Raw genomic sequence first — 20996 nt, 5'->3', positions numbered from 1 at the left:
GTAGGATATATGGTGTACTGGTTACTAGACCCTTGGTGTTCCTTTGATTTGAAAGTTAATGAGAAAATAACAGTCATATTCTCCCAGTTGGCTCAAATCTCTCCGTTCCTTACATACATATCTAATAGTAATCTTTTCTTAAGATTATGATGAATTCCAGCCTAAACTTTGATAAATAATTTTAAAAAATTCTCTGTTTCTTAGCAACTCTGTGATATCCTGGTGACTTTGCTGTTTAGTGACTTGGTAAACAGTGGTAAATTACTGTTTCCTGGAAAGGTGGCACTTGCAGTAAGGGACCACAATAAGTTGTCGTGTTTTGGGGTGGAATATTCAAGCCCCATCCAGTTAGGGGTTGTTGCTGGAGGGCAACATGGGTGGGGCAGGGTTGGAGGGCCCCAGTAGCCTTTGTGGTGTGTGCTGAAAGCATTCATTGAAGTGGGCAGTGTTGGTTTTTATTTTTTAAATGTGCTAAGGTACTGATGGTAGCCTTTGATTTAGAAGTAAGCTTATGCTATATTTTGCTGCCAGATTCTATTTGTGTTTAAAGCAGTGTGGTGGCAGAGATGATCATATTTTGGAAATGGCCACAGGTGGCTGGAACAAAATAGAGTAACACAGACATGCTTGAAGGTTGCAGTGGTTTCCTTTGGACAGTTACAAACAAGCATCAGAGCAGCTCCTCAAATGCTTGACATCATCGTTTTGGTCTGTCTTGCCAGCTTCAGGTTTCGGTTACATTTTTGCATACTTGCTTATTGAACCAGAAAAAAAAAAAAAACCCCATGATTTGAGTTTTCTTTCTTTTGCTGTGATCCTTCTATTTCTTGACTTGCAGAACACTACTGAGCCTGTGGCGGCCACCGAGACCCTGGCTGAGGTACCCGAACATGTGCTGCGAGGACTTCCGGAGGAAGTGAGGCTTTTCCCTTCTGCTGTTGACAAGACCCGGATTGGTGAGTGCTCCTCCTGTCACGGAGCAAGTCAGGCAGTAAAGAGCAGGTGGCAGTGAGGCTTCCTGCAGGGGCATGTCAGGTAGGGAGCGCACCATAAAAGCAGCAATTTACCCTTGACTTAGAAGATTATATGGTGTTGATGCATTTTCTAGTCAAGAATCCAGGTTGGACATGGGTTGTAAAAATAAAACCAGGAACACACAAACAGACACACACACAAACACACACACACACACACGTAGGTCCCATCCCTCTTGCCCGAGTGTCCTCCTCCTCTGAGTCTCCTGCTGAGCCTCACCCCACAGAACGTGTTGTTCCCTTCTCTCTGATTTCACCATGAGGAGCATGATTGTACCATTATATTCACTTCATTGTTTTGTAATATTTTTACACTTGGCCCTGTTATTGCTTGTGAGTGCCTTTATTTCTTATGTATCTTTGTGCCTCCAGTACCAGATACTTTGTGGACCCTCAGTAGATACTTGAATGAATGACATGCTGTGAGTGTATCTAAATTCTTCTGGCTGGGATTTCTCCTTGAATACAAACCAGGCGCGTGTGTGTTTGGTTTTTATGTGGCCTAATCTTTAGACAGAAGCTAAGGAAGTAAATTGTAAAACTTTAGTCAAAATACAGTCTTGGAATATATCATATTTATATCCCTGTTTCTTTTTTTTAGATGTACTTCCGATATTCCAATTTATATGTACATATGTATGAAAAAATTTTAATACATGCTTTTAAAAATTCTCATTGGAAACTTATTCATTGAGCAGTTTGAACATATTGTTCAAATGAAAGTGGTTGATTTTATAGCTCAACTGATGTTGACTTACATAGCGGACTTACAGAGAAGTGGAATTTGTACATCCTAGCAGGATAGGACTGGCCCAGCCTTTACCCCCCATTCTGTATATGAGGAAACTGAAGCCAAAAGGTGAGGGAACCGATCTAAAGTGATGCTGTGTGCCAGTTCCTTGACTGCTGGGCCAGACTCCTGCCATTTTACTGTCTGCTTGCTCATTATATCGCTTTCCGTTATGGTCAGTGCATAGTAAATAGAAACAACCCTAAGAATACTGTGGATGAACAGCTATTTTGGCTGTTAGAAACTCTGAAAAGTGAGCCGTTCCAGTAGCTAAGTTTTCAGGAAGCTTAGTTAGGCAGGAAAGGGTTTTCTACTTTAAGCAAATGAACTTCAAAACTATTTATTCATAAAACTATATTTCTAACCCTTTATAAGAACAAGTCAGGTTCATTAGAGACAATTTGAACTTTATAAACAAGCAGACAGAGGAGTTTAAAAATCAGTTGTAGTTTCACTCCATTCCAATATTTTTTCTCTTCAGTTGTTGTGACTGTGTTATTCAAGTATTTGTGATCCTACTGTACGGGTAGTGTTACATGTAAAACATTTTAAAAGTATATAAAACATTTTTTTCTAATTGTAAAACAATATAGGTTCTTTATAGAACAGAAGAGTATAAAGAAGAAAAATAAAAATCCCCATTGAGGACTTGACTTAATTTAACTTGGTCTCAGGCTATTTTAACATTAGCTTGATTTAGGCAGTCTAGCCTTTTAACTGTTTTGTGAAACTTAATCGATTTTAATGGTTTCAATCTTTAAAATAACTATGATACATTATAAAAATACTGATTTTATTTTCTAGGTGTCTGGGCCACTAAACCAATTTTAAAAGGCAAAAAATTTGGGCCATTTGTTGGTGATAAGAAAAAAAGATCTCAGGTTAAGAATAATGTATACATGTGGGAGGTAAGAAGTAATTCTGATTCTTTGTTTTTCAGAGTTTTATGAAATAATTATTCTGTTCTCTCAGAATTTGACATTTTGAATTTAAAACAATCATTTTAATGTGTTCTTTAAAGTCAAGAATATTTTTATTAAAGAGAAAATGTGTTTCCCTGGATACAGACTGCTATTTATATATGCTTTTGTATTTTGAAACTGCTTGGCTGTCCTCAACAATAAATGTCAAATCCATGTTTTACATTGCCGTGTCCAGGGTGTTTTGCTTTGCAACTAAGACTGTGACTTCCTGTTTGATGGTTTGTCACTTCACAGGCCGCCACATAAACCCCATAAAAGACACTCTATGGTGGCTGCAAAGAAAGCACTGTTAGGTTCTTCTCTATATTTTAGAAAGTAATTTCTATGTTGCTAGGATATTCAGTTGGATATATTTAGCATATGGCACATATATAGAGCTTGTAATTTTTCAGGAGTTTTTCATCTATTAATTTCATGTTTTCCCAGCAATTCTGGAAGACAGCAGGGCATCTGCACACTCCTTTGAGAGGAGAAGCAGTCAGGAGACAGAGCTGAGCTCTCCTTCCCTGGGGGGCTCCACCCGGGAGGCCTGTAGATGCAGAACTAGAATGCATCTCTCCTGCCTCACTGGGAGGCAGTTAAGGTTTTCATTGCATTGCCTGAGTTCAAATCCTACCTCTAGCTTCATGACTTGGAGCAGGGGACATAACCTCTGGGCTAGAAAACCCTCAATTAAAAAAATAGAGATAGAAGATATCTCCTAGGATAGTTGTGAAGATAAAATTTGTCATTGTTGCTTTTGTTGTTCCCTGGGGTATTGCGTAGGAATTCAGCATTTGTGATGAATTTAGTTCAAGTCAGTGCCCCCTGGAAGCCCCCCTGAGTTCTTAAAGGAGCTCCATGGTGTGACTCCTTTTCAAAACAAGTTAAGTTTTTGGATGATGAGAAAAAGCATTCCTGTCAGATTGTCTGAAACTGAATCACATCTCTTTTTTCACACATTAACATATAAAAGCCTAAAAATAAAGTATGGCTAGGAAGTGTGTGGACACTTTTCATCAAGAAGTTCTGTGGCATTTGTATGGTTGAGGTATGCTGCTATTTTTCTTTATGCTCTAAGCTGTTTCCCAACTTGAAAAATCTGACAGTTTCTCCCAATAATTTTGAGTTATTTGTTTCTTATGAATTTGTTATAATGTATCTTCTGACTATTAACGGGGGGTGTCTTAGGAAATGAGGATTTACCACAAGAGTCATTGCATTCTGTTATTTCACCACTTTTGAGGTGTAAGAGTTCTGTATTTGTAGAAAAACTGCCCGGCCAAAAAATGTGAATTACTAAAGATAATGCCTGCATGATTAAAAATGTCTTGACCACAAAATTATGCTCCCAAATAAACTGCATTTTTAATTTTAGATGTTTCCCAAGGGAAACTAACAAATTGGCTCACCAGGTTTAACACTACGTTTAGTGAGAATAATGTCAAGGAACCAGAAACTGCTTTCTCTAGTGCTGTGTTTATAACACTAATCTTGAACAAATGCCATCAATATTAAACTTAAGTTAGTAGTACCTATTTTATCCCATGTAACAACTTGATGTTGTTGGGCATATTGTATAATTTATTAATAGTGCTTTTTGTACATTAAGCTTCATTTGCATTGAGATTCATACATAGTATGACTTGATAGTTGTTGAAAATTTGGAACCATGACTTATTAGAATTTCTTCTATAAACCTGTTAACATCCCATTATTAATGTAAGATACTTCTTATATACTGTACTACTAGAGTTTGCAAATCCTTGATAAGAATCCTAGTTCTTATCAAGGGTGGCTTTTGTCTTCCTGCAATTAAAAAAAATCTCATTCAAGTAGTTCTGACTACAAAATATACATTTGATATAGAAACCTGTAAGCCTTTTGCTCTGTTAAAATAAAAGTGAATAGTTATGACATACATGTGTAAGTATGTATATGGCAAAGGAAGTATCAATTATAATGTAAATATTTCTTAGAAGAAAACGACATTGAGGTAAGACTTAGTAGTTTCCTACTAACTTATTCCAACTCTGCTCTTACCCTCAGACCTGCATCAGAATGCCTTGTATTAATGTAACAGAAATGGCTTATCATCAGAATCTCATCTTGGCATTTGTTCTTCCATCAAAGCCCCTAAGACCAGCTTATCTTTTAGCAGCAGGGTCTTAGACCCCAGCCAGAATTCCATTTTAAAGCTAATCTAAGACAAAGTGTTAAATTGCTCTCCTTGAGCCCTTGATTATCTAACCCAGTCTTAAGTCCTCTAAGCTTTCACTGAAAACATTCTGTTAAATCAGAAATAACAGGAGAGAAACAGTAGAGTATCCTCAGGGTGAATGCACAAAATAGGTTCTCACAAGAAGAGAGCATTCTTCGATGAGTTTCTGGCAGGGAGCCGCTAGCTAGCTGGCGCTCGGGACTTGGTGTTTTCGTTCTCTTGACTCTCCCCATCCGCACTGAGTAATCTGCCATATTTTAAAACCACCTCTGATAAAAGCCTTTTAGATGTACTTTTATGGGATTCAAATTGCTTCTAATTAACAGAACTTTAGAATTGCTTGGGTAAGAATTATTTTAGTAAGCTTTTTTTTTCTTTTCTTCTTTTTCTTTCAAATACACTTAGTTGTTTTTGGAGCAGTTTTAGGTTCATGGCAAAATTGAGCAGACAGTACAGATAGTTCCCAAATACTCGCTGTCCCCACACATGCACTGCCTTCCCCATTATCAACATCCTACAGCAGAGCGGGGCATTGGTCAGCCCATGAACCTGCACTGACATATCATTATTACCCAAAGTCCATAGTTTACATTAGCGGTCACTGTTTCTGTTATATGTTCTAATAAATCTTTTAAAATTTAAAATTAATACATGCTCACTGCAACATAATAGAAACAACACAGAAAAATATATACAAGAACATAAAAATCATTGAAACTCCTACCATCCAGGCGCAACCACTGTGAACATCTTCCTGAACATTCTTTTAACTCCCTGCTTCGCTGCTTCTCTATTTTCAGCCTCACACATCCACTGGTACATTTACAACCTATATGTAGAAATTGATTCAATTGAGATCAAACAGCACATGCAGTTTTTAATGCTTTTTTATTCTTTCAGTATCTTGTGGACATATCTATGTCTACTACTTATTTACGTTATTGTTTGTTTGTTTCTTTTTTTTTTTTTGAGACAAGGTCTTGCTCTGTCACCCAGGCTGAAATGCAGTGGCATGTTCACAGCTCATCCTCTGCCTCCTGGGCCCAAGTGATCTTCCTGCCTCAGCCTCCCAAGTAGCTGGGACAGGCCTGTGCCACTATGCCACTATGTCCAGCTAATTTTTGTATTTTTGGTAGAGATGGGGTTTCACCATGTTGCCCAGGCTGGTCTTGAACTCAGGGGCTCATGGGCTCAAGCGATCTGCCCGTCTCAGCCTTCCAAAGTGCTGGGGTTACAGGTGCGAGCCACTGCACCTGGCTTATTTACATCATTATTCCTATGCCTACCCACAATTTCATTGTATACCATTCATGATTTATTTAACTAAGCCTTATGTTGGACATTTAAATTGTTTTAATGTTTTTATGATTATAAATACTTCTTCAAAGTATAAAACTCATTGTATATAAATATGTGTTGACTTGTCTGATTATTTCCTTAAGATGAATTTCTAGAAGTATAAATGTTGTCAAAAAGTTATATACATTTTAACTTTTTATAAATTTTGCCAAACATTTTCTCTCCAGAAGGACTGTACTATTAATTATTTATACAACCACCAAGAGTATATGTTTCTTGCCAGCCTTTTAAAATCCAGTATTGTTAATCTTTTTAATATTAAATTGTTAAAAATATCTATTTTTGTAGAGGAAAACCAGTGGTCACTGCTCCTATTAATATTTACATTTTATTCATTCAGGCAACAAATTTTGAGGTCAGGAGAATAGAGGGAAGAAGTAGAATTGCATGTCAGTTAAAATTGATAGAGAAATTGTCTCTGTATAATGAGAAGACTTTAATGTAATTTTTAAAAGATATATAAACTTTTTTATCAGTCAGCGCTGCTATGATTAAATATTAACAGGTGAGTTTTATAGTCTTCGCTATCTCAGTTCTTCTGATTTCAAATTATTTGTAAGTTAAAATTGCAGGCAAGAAGAGAAGTCAACCAGCTGATTCTGCAGAACCTTTTCTCAGAAAGTACTTTTCAGCTCTCAGTGCTGCTTTCTAGCAGTAGGGAAAGGTTTAGATCACCAGGGAAATCCAACCTGCCACCTGTTTATTACAGCGCTGGAGCTAAGAATGGTTTTTACATTTTTAAAGGGTCGGAAAAATAAAAATGTTTTGTGACATATGCAAAGCATATGAAATTCGAATTTCAGTTCATGAGTAAAGTTTTACTGGAACACAGCTCTGGTCATTCATTTAAATATTATCTATGGCTTCTTTTGCCCTATAATCACAGAGTTGAGCAGTGGTGATGGAGACCATATGGCCTGCAAAGCTGCAAATATTTGTGTGTGGCCCTTTACAGAAAGTTTGCTGAGCCCTGGTCTTGATGTGTAGGGAAGAGTAGCAGTAGGAGTGAATGTGGTGATGTCTGGTTTCAGGTTTGCTGAGAAGCTGAGTGGTTAATAGCAGTGCATAGGTTTTGAATGAAATAATTAAAGGTGTGGGATGGCTGTAGAATTGGTTGTCATAGAAACAGATGAGCCAATTACATTCCTCTTCTCTCAGGAACTGTAGGACAGACAAGGACATTGAAGTACAGAGAATTAAGTGATCTTTTTGAACAGGTTAACTTGTACTCAGATTGGCAGCTTGGTCTGGTGTAAAAAAAAAAAACTCTCTTTGGGAGTTTATTTATTCATTCATTTAACCCCTATTAAGCTTTTAGCACGTACCAGGCACTGTCTTAAGTTCTTGAACACCATGCTTGGCATAAAATGTTTGTGGTGTTATAAACTACTGGTAATACCTCATGGAAATTTTTATTTGTGGAATAAAGATATACTAGAAGTGACCTAGATCTTTCCACAGGCAAGAAATCTGAGTTATATGTGGCTTCATGAAGTTCCTAACAAATCTGTTAGGAACTTACCCTCATTTAAAAGTAGGAATAAAGAAAAAAAAAGATGATCTCACTTTGGTAAAAAAGTGTTTTCAGTGAAAGCCTTTTTAAAATAAGGGCCTTTTTAAAAATAATATTGTTAGAATATTAGTCCTGGAATCAGGCCAGGAGCCCATTTCTTGGTTGCTTATTCAGTCTTCTTCCTGTTAGCAAAGCCCAGAGACTCTTACACTTTTTTTGTGTTGTGGACCCTTTTGAGAATCTCCCCCGAAAGTACACAAATGCACATATGTGCACAAAATTTTGTATGTTACTTATACGGTTATGTGGGATTCTTAAACATCTGTGGTTCGTAGATAGAATTTCTGATTTAAGAGTGAAAATAAAGTATTTGTCCAGTGGCTGTTCACTGGGGGTCTACTGTGAACCAGTCAACATTTGTTGTGCATTTGTTGCTGGGAGATTTTCCAGAAACATTTGTGTAGTTGTAGTATAAAATCTAGTTAGTCTAATTTTAAGAGAGGGTCTGTTAATGCGGCTTCAAGGGCTCGAGAGGCCAAGCTATTTATTTTTTAAACTTGTATTTTAGTATCTCTATAAAAGTAACCTGTGTTTTGGGAAATGTCCTCTGACAAGTGGGCTTATTGAAATAAAATGTGCTATCACCTGTTAGATTCTCTTTTATTTCCTTATTCTAGAATTTTCAGAACATTTTAGAATACAGTGATGTATTAGAATAGTTCTTAAAAGAAGTCTCTGATCTCCTAAAGTAATCTGAGGAGTGAAGTAGTTGATACTGAAGACCCGTTTTTGTCTGTAGTCACCAGAAATTTAATTCTGTAGGATGTCAGTTTTATAATCTTCAGCAAACCCTTCAGGTATCTAATTCTGTAACTGAAACACAACTGGAATTTGAACATACCAAGAAGGTATAGTATTTTCTAGGTAGCAATGTCAATAGAATCCTTCATTTAAAAAAAAAAGGCTTTCATTGAAACACTTTTTTACCAAAGTGAGATTATCTTTTTTTTCTTTATTCCTTTTTTTTTTTTTTTTTCTGAGACGGAGTCTTGCTCTGTCACCCAGGCTGGAGTGCAGTGACGCGATCTTGGCTCACTGCAAGCTCTGCCTCCCCTGTTCACGCCGTTCTCCTGCCTCAGCCTCCCCAGTAGCTGGGACTTCTGGCACCCGCCACCACGCCCGGCTAATTTTTTTGTATTTTTAGTAGAGATGGGGTTTCACCGTGTTAGCCAGGATGGTCTCAATCTCCTGACCTCGTGATTCCTCCCGTCTCGGCCTCCCAGAGTGCTGGGATTACAGGCGTGAACCACCGTGCCTGGCCTATAAATGCTTTATTCAATCATCAACGTATTGTGAATGCCTTTATGCTGATCAATGTATTTCCACAACATCTGGTTATCTTTGCTGTCTTCTAATTACAGAAATAATGCATGTTTATTGGAAAAAATTTTCAAGTATATAGGTATATCTAACAGGAAATAAATCGTGCCATATAATCTAATTAATCATTTGCACCACAGTACTTTTTAGTGTCTAAGGTTTCAGCTATATGGATGGACCATAATTTACTGAGTTAATTCCATATTGTTTTCCATTTAGCCATGAATTGGAAGCAATTTACAGTAAACCACACTTCTGTGAACATTTTTGTATATACATCTGGGTACAATTGTCCAATGATCTCATTAGAATGAATTCCTACAAGTGTATGTGCTGGTTAGTGTGTGTATATTTTAAATATATATATATATATATATATATATTTTTTTTTTTTTTTTTTTTGGTCAGGTACTGCTAAATTCTTCACAAAATCAATTTGTTTTCTGTTCAGAGGTGTTTGGGGGAATATCTGTTTTTTCACACCCTTTCCTATGTTTAAGAAATTTTTTTTGTGTGCCCATTTAAAAGGTTAAAATTGTTTTGCTTTCAAGTTATTTTTTATTAACTAAGTTTAGTATTATGAGGTTTTGGCTACGTGTATTCGTTTGTGAATTACTTCTTGGCCTATTTTTAAAAATTGAAGTGTCATCTTTTTCTACAAAAGCAAGTATTCTCTTTTTGTACATCAGTCAGTATGACTTAGAAGATGCCTTAGTCTCCTTTGAAACAAAATGAGTTATGTATGAATAAAAATTGTACTCAACTGTAACACTTTGCTTTTTGCAAATGGCTGTATTGACCTGAGAGCCAGGAAGTTGTGGCACAACCTGTATTTTTATCCCGAGGCAGGTAGATAGACTCCAGCTACCTTGTGAACTGTGTGGTTTTCTTGGCAACTATCTCTGTGTTTGTCTCCGTAGTCTCATCAGTCTCGGTAGCTGTGCCAGTATTTGGGTGGGGAGTGAGTGGGACTTTGCCATCACTGCAGTAAATTAAAATGAAACTTATTATCCCTGAGCCCAGGGGCAGTTTATGTTGCAGATGGGGTAATAATGTAAGTTACTGTGTACAGATACTCTCCTCGGTGCCTATGATGATTAAAGTAAGTACAGTGCACCTTCTAGCATGGTACCTATTACGCAGTAGGTGCTCATTAGATGTTGGTAGTTCAGTTAACTAGGATGGTCAAGGAAGGCAGTGATACACAGAAGACAAGGAGATCTGAGTCGAAGCCTTTCTTTATGACAATTAAACAGGTGACTTTGGGAAAGTTATTTAACTTTTGAGCCTCAATTTTCACATGTTGAAAGGAGAGCTAATAAGCCTGCTACATAGGGTTAAATGAGATAATATGTCAGGCATGTAGCATTATGCCTGATGTTTGACTTTCAAGAGGAAGAAGGCAGTGTTAGGGCCCGGTAAGGTGGATGCTGCCCCTTGGCAATCACAGGCCTAGACACCCAGGCATGCCCAGAAGAGCAGCATCCTCACCATCAGCGGGGGGAGTGGGAGCTTTGTTCCAGAAGGAAAGTTGCAGTAAAGAAAGGTGATTAATGTGGGTAGGGGAGGGAAGAAGGCATGAGCGGTGGGAATAATGAGAAAGAAATGGAAACATCTAGATTATATCCTTTCTTCCTAAAAATAAAGTAAAAGACTCATTTCTTTTGCCCAGCACGTCTGTCAGCCAGTTGATTCTGCAGTTCTGTTTCAGTGCCTACTCGAGTGTTTTGTAGACTGGTTTTGGGAAAATGTGTATATGTATGCATGTATATACAAAATTAAAGTTAAAAATAGTTGCCAAATAGATGTTCTTTTAAAATGAAGGATGATAAATAAGTGCTGGAAGCATCTGTGGGAGGAATTGGTGTGGGTGAGAAGGGAAGGCTTCTTGCAAGAGGAGATTTGATTTGACTCCTGGAAGGGGTTGAGGTTTTGGTCCTTTTCTTTTTGAAGGCCACTGATATTTCCCAGAGTCTGTTCCATCGCCCCTTCATCCTTGCAGATGCTCTGGATGGAGTATGTTTTAAGAGTCAGTTGAGTTTGCAGAAGCATCATATCCTGTCACCCATGTGCCTGGTTCACAATGCGTGTTCACTCCTGAAGTCCCTGCCAACCCTGCCAGAAAGGGACGTGCTGAATTGTATAGCCCTGCAGGGCCAGGTGCCATACTCGATTAGCAGAGCAACCCAGAAAGCTTGGGATTTGGGTGCTGCTGAATACCACTGCAAGCTGTTTTCCTTTCTAAGTCACACTTTACAGAGCATAGTTGTCATTTGTCTCTGTGTACATATTTGTAAAGCATTTGGAGATCCCAAGCATGCTGACTATAGCTCTTTAAGTTTGTGTGTGTGTGTGTGTGTGTGTGTGTGTGTGTGTGTGTGTAGGGGTGGGGGGCGCGGGGCAAACAAGCCTAAATAGAAAAATAATGAGAATTACAGTTTCGAATTTCAGTTTTCACCTTGTATTTTTCTTTTCTCTGTCGCTTGTTTTGTTTTTATGAAATGCTTTATATAGAGTACTTGCATATAATGAAAAAGAATTATCCTTAAAAGTTAAAAATGGAGGCATTTTAAAGATACTCCTATTTTAACAAAAGTTTTTTACTTTTCTCCATTTTCAAGGTGTATTACCCAAATTTGGGATGGATGTGCATTGATGCCACTGATCCAGAGAAGGGAAACTGGCTGCGATATGTGAATTGGGCTTGCTCAGGAGAAGAGCAAAATTTATTCCCACTGGAAATCAACAGAGCCATTTACTATAAAACTTTAAAGGTAACAGTGTTAGAATTAATTTACTGTTAGTTACGCTGCTTATGTTTTCCTTTTTCTTTTTTTGAGACGGTCTCATTCTGTCTCTCAGGCTGGAGTGCAGGGGCTCCATCACGGCTCACTGCAGCCTAAGCCTCCCCAGGCTTGGGTGATCCTCGGACCTCAACCTCCCGAGTAGCCAGGACTATGGGCACATGCCACCACACCCGGCTGAGTTTTGAATTTTTTGTAGAGACAGAGCTTTGCTATGTTACCCAGGCTGGTCTCAAACTGCTGGGCTCAAGCGATCTACCCACCTCAGCCTCCCAAAGTGCTGGGATTACCGGCACAAGCCACAATGCCTGGGCTGGCTTATATTTTTCTAATGCTGTCCTTAGTTGTGACTGACAATGACTTTGCAGACCTGGGAGGGATTATATTGGGAAGTGCTTTATCCACACTCTTCAGGTTCTGTGTTTTAATATATGGTTACCTGTGTGTGTCATGGAGCTAAAGCATGAAGATCGTGTTAAGTAATTACACACTGCATCTTGAAAGATACTGATGAGTTAAGCATGTGGCAGCTGCTTCCCTTCTCCTATGACACAGAGGCATTAGGAACTGTCTGGCAGATTTATCCTACTGTAAGAAACTATCAGTAGGTATGGTGGGTCTGTGTTAACTGAATACACACTGTTAGTCTCTGATATTAATGCAGCCTTGGATTAGCTTTTCTTTTCCCTAAATTTTACTCAGAATACAAATTGAACAGAACATGTTTCTTCCCTTCTGCCAAATTTTTCTTTGGAGATATTAATTGTGGAAAAGAAGAAGAAAGTCATGTTTTAGGATTGGTAATGAGGTTATGGAGCACATTCAGGGACATGAGTGTGAGGAAGCGTGGAGTGTTGCTGCATTTCCTTGTTGAGCAAAGGCCATATCTCCCTCATTTTCATGGGTCACATTCTTTAAGAAGACAGATCCGGACGGGCGCAGTGGCTTACGCCTGTAATCCCAGCACTTTGGGAGGCCAAGGCGGGTGGATCACGAGGTCAGGAGATTGAGACCATCCTGGCTAACATGGTGAAACCCCGTCTCTACTAAAAAATACAAAAAATAAGCCAGGCATGGTGGTGGGCACCTGTAGTCCCAGCTACTCGGGAGGCTGAGGCAGGAGAAGGGCATGAACCTGGGAGGGAGGGTTTGCAGTGAGCCAAGATGACACCACTGCACTCCAGCCTGGGTGACAGAGCAAGACTCTGTCTCAAAAAAAAAAAAAAAAAAAAAAAAAAAGACAGATCCTCACATTATACATGGAGATATTCTAAGGCAGAATTTCCAGCCTGTTAAGATGGATGGTTGTTGCTTTTTGCAATAGATAGCAAAATTGCTATAAGGCAAGTTTCTCTTTATTCACTTTATTTTATTGATTCTCTTTATTCCATTAAAAATGTCATAGGTTGGAGAATAGTCTATGGAAAAAATGATCTCCATGGAGTTGAACACTTTTGATGAGCACACATTTCAAATTGTGGCCAGCTTTGCAGTGTGCTGTGTTTTGTTAGTGTAGTGGCAGTAGGCCTTCTGAAGTTTAGTTAACCTGTAGCTGTTTAATTTTGCTGCATCTTTCCTGACATTGTTAGCCAACTAGACTGCCTTTTATCACATTTATACCCAGGTCCTTGTATCCAATCCCTGCAGATTTTTTGTTACACTTTCTTATTTAGGACTTTAAAAACCTTGTTTTCCATTTTTATTCTGCTGGATCGTAGTAGCATGCTTTTCTAGTAGGTATTACTCTACAATTTTCTTATATTGGAGTGTGAAGTTGGATTCAAGAATGCATTGTTTCTCAGAAGTATTTAAAGGAGAAATACATATGGTTGAATCAGTGAGGTAGAATCCTGGTGGAGATGAAATACTAGCTAGGGGATGAATATGAGACAATCAAGGTAATAGGAAGGAAGTTTTGAAGGCATGCAAGCTCATGTAGATATTAGGACACTGTAATTCCTTCATTGTACTTCAAGTTAAAATGTGTTCATCTCTGATGCAAATTCACAGAAACACTGAGAATCAAGATAGAATAGTGGTTGGGAGAGTGAACTCTGAAGCCAGACTGCCTGGGTTAGATCTTGACTTGCTGTGACCCAAGGCAAGTAGGTGTGACCTTATTAGCTTTGTAACCTTAGCTAAGTCCCTCTGTGTGCCTCAATTCCCACATTGTAAGATACAGGTAATTATGGTATTGACCTCATAGGGTTGTTGTGATGATTGCATGGGTGAATACGGATAGAGCTCCAGCACCTAGTAAGTGCTTATAAATGATTGTTGTTATTTTTCACAAGGTGGTATGGTGTCATGGTCAGGAGTGGGGACTCTGGAGCAGACTGTCTTGTGAGCAAATTTTGGCTTCTAGATATGTGACCACGCAAAGGATCTCTCTGTGTCTTAGTTTTCTCATCCATAAAGTGGAGGTAATAATAAAACTGCTTCATAGTTTGTTGTGAAGGTTAAACAAGCCAATGTATATATATATAAGGTTCTGTGAACAGTTCTTAGTTCAGTGTAAGTCCTCAAGTGTTAACTAGCTATACTAGTACTATTTTTACCTTTGTCCGAAATAACATAGTTCTGATTTTTGCAGACCTCCCCCAGTCTTTATCTTTGATATCTGCTCAAGTATGTACAAAGCCTTTCAGATTTTTTACTAGTGATTATCTAACTCTATTCTTCTAGATTAAGTGTCCCGTGGGTTAGGTTTTGTGAAGAAATTACATGTGCTGCTCTGTGGGCTCTGTATCTTCTCAACTTATTATTATACCCAGATAATTGGGAAATCTCAACACTGGTTTTGTTTGTAATATGATTAGAAATGATTTAAAATTCCTGAAAGTTAGCTGTTAAATCTGCTATCTATTCATTTCTCTGTTCATTAGTTTGGTGAATATTTATTGAGAGTCTACTGTGTACCAAGTACTCTCCTATAGTAGTGAACAGGACAGACAAGGTCTCTGGTCTGGAGGATGTTCCGTGTTATAGGGGAAGAGGCAGATAATAAGTAAATAAGAAAGTAATTTCTGGTAGCGATCAGTGTGTTAAGACAGGGAAATGTGATAGAGACTAGCTAGGTAGGAGAGGGCTGCTTTGTCTCCAGTGAGTCAGGGAAGGCCTTCCTGAGGACAGACGTTCGAACCCCACTCCTTGGATAGGAAGGAGCTGGCCATGCAAGAGGTCTGCTGGAAGAACAGTCCAGGAAGAGGAGTGGTAGGAGCAAAGAGCAAAGACCTTGGAGTAGGAATAAGCTAATGGTTTTTTTTTTTTTTTTTTTTTGAGATGGAGTTGTGCTCTGTCGCCCAGGCTGGAGTGCAATGGCGTGATCTTGGCTCATTGCAACCTCCGCCTCCCAGGTTCAAGCGATTCTTCTGCCCCAGCCTCTTGAGTAGCTGGGACTATGGGCGCATGCCACCATGCCCAGCTAAATTTTGTATTTTTAGTAGAGACGGGGTTTCACCATATTGGTCAGGTGGTCTCGAACTCCTGACCTCGTGATCTGCCCACCTCGGCCTCCCACAGTGCTGGGATTTACAGGCATGAGCCACCGTGCCCAGCCTTTTGTTTGTTTTTTATTTTAAAGGAATAGGACAAAAGCCCATGTGGCTGGAGGGAGGAGGAAGGAATCTTAGGAGATGAGGCTGTTGAGGTCTGCAGGGATGGATGAGTTTTAGGCTTAAGTGCTGTTCACCCACTGGAGAGTTGAGGCCGAGATCTGACCTATGATTTTTTAAAAGACCGTGCTGGGGACTGGATCGTAGGTGGGTATGAGTGGATGTACTGTGTGTGTTTGAGTGATTCTGGAATACTTCTCTAATTTTCTAATATTTCTGTCACATTTTTCTAATATTCCTTACCCAGTATAAGGAATATTAGAACTCTTGCTTCTTCCTGATTTGTTTGGTAAAATTTCAAGTTTTATTTTATATATGCTGATGTTTAAAGGAGAGAATATGGAGCAGATTCTTGGTTTTATACCTGTTTGAACCCAAAGAGAAAGTGGGAAGAGTTTAAAATCTTTGTTGTTGTTAATTTTTTTTAATATTAAAATATATTTAAAAAGAGGTTGTTTGGTCCTTTGACTTTATTTTTTTAATGTGGATTTATATTTCCTTTGTTGAAGGGAGTAGTTTTTCTTTTCTTCTGAACTTGACTTAAAAATGCTAACCAGTACAGAAAAAAAAACCCAATATATTATAATATGGAAGAAAACAAGCCTTGGTTTAAAAAAAATACTATTATTTTTCCTCTTCATAGGGTCTATTGGTGTAGCTGTTTTAATATAAAGTTGCGAAGCATATATCGCTCCATAATATAACCATCTCAAGTTGCTAATAATTTTTGTTTTGTTTTCTACTTGTTTTTATTTATTTATTTATTTATTTATTTATTTATTTTTTAAGATAGGGTCTCACTCTGTCTTGTGGGCTGGAGTGCAGTGACACAATCTTGGCTCACTGCAGCCTCCACCTCCCAAGCTCCAGTGATTCTCCTACTTGAGCCTCCTGAATAGCTGTGACTACAGGCACACACCACCATGCCTTGATAAGTTTTGTATTTTCAGTAGAGACAGAGTTTCGCCATGTTGCCCAGGCTGGTCTCAAACTCCTGCGCTCAAGCAGTTCGCCCGCCTTGGCCTCCCAAAGTTCTGGGATTGCAGCCATGAGCCACTATGCCCGCTAATAATTTTGAAGGCTGTTTAGCAGCTAACGAATGTGTTCCTCTTGATCTAACACTTCACCAGTGCTAGAAATTTTATATTTGATTTGTGATACAGATTCTGCTGTGTTTTTACTTTGTGTGTTTTGCAGCAACAAGAATATCTTAGGACATGAGTGCCCTCCCAAGTAGAGTTTGTGTGGATATTTAACTTCACCAAGTTGCTAGTTCAGTTAGCACTTCACTGACAACTGCAGTGGAGTGAGCAGGGAAACTTAAGCTCTTATTCTTAGAGGTATCTTGAAAATGTCCGGTGGTATCTTGTAGCCAGTTCTCTGGTTATACCATTTCAGTGGGGGAATATATGGGGAATACATTTGTCTTCACTCCTTCCCATGCTCTTTTTTGCATTGGTTTGAAGACTTTTCATATTTCTGAGAACTCTAGTCACTTCAAATATTAGTTGATACCACCATTTCTTCAATATGTGACTTATAACAAAAAAATAGAGAAACTATACATTTGGAATTTACATAGTCTAGAAACAGTTTACTTTAACATAAGCCTGTTCTTTCAACAGATTAGTTCATCAGAATGCCAAAAGGCGTTCTTGATGGCTGTTTTAACTCATTAATATATATTAAAGTAAGTTTTTTGGTTAGATTTAACTGGTTCAAGAAGGGAAATCATGTATTGGTTCAAAAATAAGAAAAAGGCAGATTTTAGCCTTCTTAGGGCTGGGTGAGAGCCAAGGAAACAGCTGCCTTGTTTTAATTTAAAGAATTTAGAATATTTTTAAATTTGGACTGTGTAGACAGTGAGAGTTCTGCAGAGAATTAAACGAAGTAATATTTACTTTTAGGGGCTTTATCTAGACTAGAAGGTATGTTGAAGTGAGGAACTATTTTGTTTCTAAACCGTAGGTGGAATCTCCCTCCCCGCAAAAAAAAAAAAAAAAAAGAAACAAAAAACAAAAAGGATCACTCTCTTGGATAACCATTGTGCAATGATCCAAATCAGGAAGCTAACAGCAACACATTATTTTACTAGCTAATATGTACACCTTACTCAGGTTCTGTCAATTGTTCCAATCATGTCTTTGTAGGAAAAGAAAACGTTTCCACATTCAGTTGTTATGTCTCATGTGTTTGGCTGGTACCTTAGTCTTTGTCTTTTATAACCTTTCAGTTTTGAGAACTGGTTGGTTATTTTGTAGAATGTCCCAAAGTTTGAGCTTCTCTTATGGTTTCATCATGCTTAGATTCGACGTATGCATTTTGGGCAGAAATCTACCAGAAGTGATGCTCTGTTTTCTGTGCATCGTATCAGGAGACATATGATGTTGGTATGTCTTATTACAAAAGTGTTGTTTTTTTTCTTTTGTAATTAATAAATATTTTATGGGGAGATATTCTGAGGGTATGTGTTTTGTTACTCCTCAAACTTTTACCTACTTTTAGCATCCATTTATGATTCTTGCCTGAATTAATCATTACTGTGATGATTGCCAAATGGCGCTTTTCTAATTCCAACATTTCTTTTTTACTGATTAGTTGGGATCTCCTTTAAGGAAGAGCTTTCCTTTTTATTTACTTGTTCATTCCTTCCTTTCTTCATTCATTCACATGAGGCTGGACTCATGGATTCTCATTTTATTCAGTGGGTTTTAGATAGAATTTTACTTGTATTGATACCCTTGTAACTTTTTTAACAGATCATTCGTTGTGAGAGAAACCAATAGGCTGTTTCCCCAAATTCTAGGGGTGTGAACTTTGCACTCAGTGGATCTTTTCTTCGGGATCTTGTTCTGGGTGGAATCAATTTGATGGTGGCCCTCACTACTTCCAGTCATACGTGGCTTAAGAATGTGATGGTTTAGGAGCATAATACATGGAAGATACTTCCTGCTGTATTTAAAAGTTAAAATGTGGAAGTTTGATGTCCGGTCCGAAGGGCGAGGCACGGACCTCCCTGGACCAGAGCAGGTTGGTGGCCCCGGGCGGCCTCCCGTTGGCTGCTCTGGGATAGAAACCGCGGCGCATTTGTAAGTGCTTGCGCGTGGTTCCTCCTCGTTGTCCTGTTGAAGTTGCTCTTGGTCTGGAACGCGCGCTAGTCGTTGTCTTTCAGCACTCCGCTTTCCACACCGCACGCTTTTCAGTTATGCTTTACATTTCTCCTCGACTTAGATTTCGTGAGCAAAATGGTCCCATGTTTTATTTTTTCTCGTGCGTGGGCCGTCGTGAGGCTTTAAACAGGAAGCTGGGACAGCACCCGGGCTCCGCTACCCGTCACCGGGCCTTCCGCGCCCCTCGCCCCACGCCGCGGGTGCGGTCCTCCCTCCAGCAGAGGGTTCCGGGCGCCGGCGCGGCCCGCACGGGGCCGGGAGCCCTTCCTGCCGGCCGGGTGCGCGCGGCGCCGCCGACAGCTGTTTGCCATCGGCGCCGCTCCCGCCCGCGTCCCGGTGCGCGCCCCGCCCCCGCCAACAACCGCCGCTCTGATTGGCCCGGCGCTTGTCTCTTCTCTCCCCGCAGCCAATCGCGCCGGGCGAGGAGCTCCTGGTCTGGTACAATGGGGAAGACAACCCTGAGATAGCAGCTGCGATTGAGGAAGAGCGAGCCAGCGCCCGGAGCAAGCGGAGCTCCCCCAAGAGCCGGAAAGGTAGGAGCCCCCCGGCCCGCCCGCCCGGCCCCGGCGCCACGCCCGCCCAGGACGCCGCCCTGCCGCCCTCGCTGCTGCTGGCCCGACCGCGAGGCGGGTCGCGGGCTCGGGCGGCGGCGCCCGCGGCGTCTCGGTGACCTTTTCCGGACTCGGCCCGGCCCCGGCCCCGCTCCCGCCCCGCGGTCCCGCTCGGGCCCTGCGATCGCTGCCCTCCCGCCCTGCCGGCCCGGCCCCGCTGCTGAATCACGGCCGCCGCGCGCTCGGGCTGTTTTTTAACTTGTGACTTAGCTCCTGGGCGGCAGAAAGTGCGCGGACGGCGTTCCGGGTCCGGACGTTCCCCCGCTGGCACCCCAAGCCGCGCTCCGCAGCCGCGCGCACGGCGGGCGCCCGAGCTTTCTCGCGGCTGGCTTGACAGCCCCGGCTCCGCAGACTCGGGCCCGCCGCGCAGGACGCGGGCCGCGTCGGTCGCGGAGTCGGGGTGTGGGAGTGGGGGAGGCAGAGACAGTGAGAGACAGAGACAGGAGGCGGCGGGGAGGGCAGGGAGACTGCGGGTGCGGTGGGCTTCCGAAAGGATGCCCAGGGGGATGTGGAAGTTAGCGTGTTGTTTTGTCGTTTTGACTCAATTCTCATAGTTTTACGACTTCTGATGATTTCGAACAAAAGGTAAAGTGTAGTCACACTTAAAAAGGGAGGGGATAATTTCTGGGTAGGAAAATAGTTTGGTTGGCTGTATCATATTTCCAGCGGGCATACTGACACGTTGGGGCTTTTTTTTTTTAATGAAGAATTTTAATGTGAATTCGGGAATAGTTCATAGATCCCAGTTTGAAAATATGCCAAGGCACAGTATGGTTAGTTTCTTATTGATACAAATACAGGTTTGTGTTTTTTGTTTTTTTGTTTTGTTTTGTTTTGTTTTTTGCTCGCCTTAGGTCTTAAGTAGATTTCTTTTTAGTCATCTGAACGAACGAGTCCATCCTTTATCCAGAACATTGCAAAGTGAGTTGTGGAAGTCATACTGTAAATAAAATCATATCGTAAACTCGATTTGGGAAAATGTTAAAATCGGCATTAAGGAATGTAGGCAAGAAGTCTGTTCTGGTTTTTCAAGTATGTATTCTTTGTATGTCACCACAAAATGGAAATAGAATTAATTCCCCCGTGAAACAGTTAGTAGGCCTATTACTGAATATGCATTGTCTATTTATTGAATGTGATGTAGTCACTGCTTCAGAGCATTAAATGCTTTTGATCCTGAATCAGACGATCAGAGTCTAGAAAATTCCCAGTTTTTTTTTTAACTTTTAACTGAGTTCTGGGATTTTATTGATATTAGGCTTAGTGCTTAACTGTTTGCAGTGAAAACTTTTTATGTAATTCAACTTGTTTTTTTATTTAGTATTCATTTTGTTTATAACTAATGTTACCAGCCTTCCGGGTAAGTTATTTGTAGGGGGCTGGAGATGGGGAGGACAGGACCCTCTTTACTGTGCCACTAATCATAACTAACTCTTGTACTTAAATAGATTTGTAGTTTAATAGCAACCTTACTTTAACGCTTTTCTCTGTTTGGCATACTTTGGTGTGCATGTTTAGAACATATGTCATTACTCTTT

The 20996-nt window shown here is 40.1% G+C and overlaps 1 protein-coding gene across 18 annotated transcripts in view; it reads left to right on the top strand.

Annotated features, from left to right (window-relative positions):
• Positions 1-20996, top strand: part of PRDM2 (PR/SET domain 2) — a 126635-nt gene that overhangs the window by 31675 nt on the left and 73964 nt on the right. For 12 of the 18 annotated variants that reach the window (XM_016954481.4, XM_063804936.1, XM_063804962.1 and 9 more), the window contains 4 exons: positions 839-956; positions 2629-2732; positions 11881-12033; positions 19254-19380. In XM_016954481.4, coding sequence (XP_016809970.1) covers positions 839-956; positions 2629-2732; positions 11881-12033; positions 19254-19380 — 502 coding nt within the window. Of the gene's footprint in view, positions 1-838; positions 957-2628; positions 2733-11880; positions 12034-19253; positions 19381-19793; positions 20044-20996 lie in introns of those variants that run through there. The other 6 variants (XM_063804953.1, XM_063804954.1, XM_063804950.1 and 3 more) reach the window with 5 other exon arrangements.

This window comes from Pan troglodytes, chromosome 1, assembly GCF_028858775.2.
Source record: "Pan troglodytes isolate AG18354 chromosome 1, NHGRI_mPanTro3-v2.0_pri, whole genome shotgun sequence".
Classification (NCBI taxonomy): Eukaryota; Metazoa; Chordata; class Mammalia; order Primates; family Hominidae; genus Pan; species Pan troglodytes.
Note: the sequence above shows the minus strand (reverse complement) of the source record. Positions and strands in the feature narration are given on the sequence as shown.